Below are 1,738 nucleotides of genomic sequence, written 5' to 3'. Positions count from 1 at the left end.
CACACACCTGTATGGCACACCTTCACACATGCATGTATACACACACACACACCTGTATGGCACACCTTCACACATGCATGTACACACGTATATCCTCACACACGTGTACACACATGGGGTTGGAAGAGTGCAATGTAGAGAGCTCCCTGAGGTTGACCTCTGGCCTCTACGCTCACCCACCCATGTGTACAGTACACATACACACATACACACAGTCGACAGATTGCTGTTGCCGATGGAAAGGCTCAGGGTCTCTGTCTCCGTGAGCCTCAGTTTCCTTTTTGTAAAGCATGGGCATTAGATGAAATCAGTCCTCACTGACTTCCCCCGTAGCATCAGAAAGGCGACTACATCCATGAGCCCTCCCCTGGCCCCTCCCAGTCATTCAGTCAACCACTGCTCAGAAAGTCTACCGCTTGGACTCAGCTCAGCTCACCCACGGAAAAGACGGATTTCTGAAAACCTTGAACCTTTCCAGCTCAGACCTCCAGGTTCCTCTCCAGCGATCACCGCAGGCAAGGCAGCTGAGACAAGAATTGGGGACGAAAGTGCAGGTGCAGGTTTATTGGTTCCTAGCTCCAGACAGTGCACAGGCCACACGGCTGGGATTAGAGAGAGAGCCAGAGACAGTATTTCCAGATCCTGTCTGGTCCTAGGCAATGCTGCAGGGAATTATTTCCCTGCCTCAGTTTCCCTGGGCTCCAGGGTCATGCAGGAGTAGATGGGTGGGCATGTCTCGATTTTGATTTAAAAATTCATCCTGAAAAAATAAACTTTGGTGAAAATTCTAGTCTTGGGCAGACAGGGAGAGAGCGCCAGCCCTCTTCAGCCCCAGAGGTGCTGGGGCTCCTCTGCCCTGTCTCGGTGTGGAGCTGTGTGGAGCCATCAGGACAGCACGTAGACCTCCAGCAGGCTGGAGACAGCATGCATTCGGTAGAAGATGCCAAAAGGCAGGCAGATGTTGACGATGGCCGCCCAGAGGGAGTAACCGTAAAAGTCCACCTCCACAGTATTGCTGAAGTGCGGGCGGGCACCGAAGGCAGGCATGATCCACAGCTGTCGGGGGAGAGGGGCGCATCAGGAGCCTGCTGTGACGTCTCTGGGCTTTGTTGAGCATGGAAGGTTGGGATCCCAGCCTTCTAGCTTGGTGGCCCATCAGGGACTGTCACCCAGGGCTCATCTCCAGCACTGAGGACAGGGCCTGGACGAGGAGCCGAGGAAGTGTGTCTAACTAGACGGGCCCACTCTTAGCTGAGGACCGGCTCGAAGTCACTCCTCCCACCCTTGGCCTTCCTGGGCAATGGAAGTTTCAATAGGTGACGTAAGCCACTGATAGAAACAGCTAAAGGGGCAGCGGGGAGGAGTGTGCCCGAGGACTGGTGGAATCAATTAAGTCTAAGGTGATGGGGTGTGGGGAGGTTTCAATACCCAACCAGGAGGCCACCCCACTCCAACCCTCCACGACCGCTACTCCTGTTGCACGCCTCCTCCTTGTCCCTTCCCTGTGTGGGAGAAACCAAAGGCTAGAGTCCTGCTTCACCTCCAGATAGGAACTCAGATCTTCCTTATGGGTGTGGGATATGGAGCAAAGAAACAAGTCTTCAAGGCTAGCCTAACCCTTATGCCAATTACTCCATTCTTGGGGGACATCACAGTCTCTCCCGAGTCTGGTTCTGTTCTAGAAAATGAGAGATGGGAGGAGGCTGCCAAGAATGATTAGGATGCTGGGCAGTGGTGG

At 54.0% G+C, this 1,738-nt stretch overlaps 1 protein-coding gene across 2 annotated transcripts in view; it reads right to left on the bottom strand.

Annotated features, from left to right (window-relative positions):
• Positions 1 to 885: 885 nt before the first annotated feature.
• The window catches only part of Otop2 (otopetrin 2), an 8,785-nt gene continuing 7,932 nt past the window's right edge, over positions 886 to 1,738 (bottom strand). For both annotated transcript variants that reach the window (XM_026780132.1, XM_005350712.1), the window contains exon 6: positions 886 to 1,056. In XM_026780132.1, the coding sequence (XP_026635933.1) occupies positions 886 to 1,056 (171 nt within the window). The remainder of the gene's footprint in view (positions 1,057 to 1,738) is intronic.

Source organism: Microtus ochrogaster, chromosome 7 (genome assembly GCF_000317375.1).
Source record: "Microtus ochrogaster isolate Prairie Vole_2 chromosome 7, MicOch1.0, whole genome shotgun sequence".
NCBI classification, from domain to species: Eukaryota; Metazoa; Chordata; class Mammalia; order Rodentia; family Cricetidae; genus Microtus; species Microtus ochrogaster.
The sequence above is the reverse complement of the archived record's forward strand: the minus strand, read 5'-3'. Positions and strand labels throughout refer to the sequence as shown.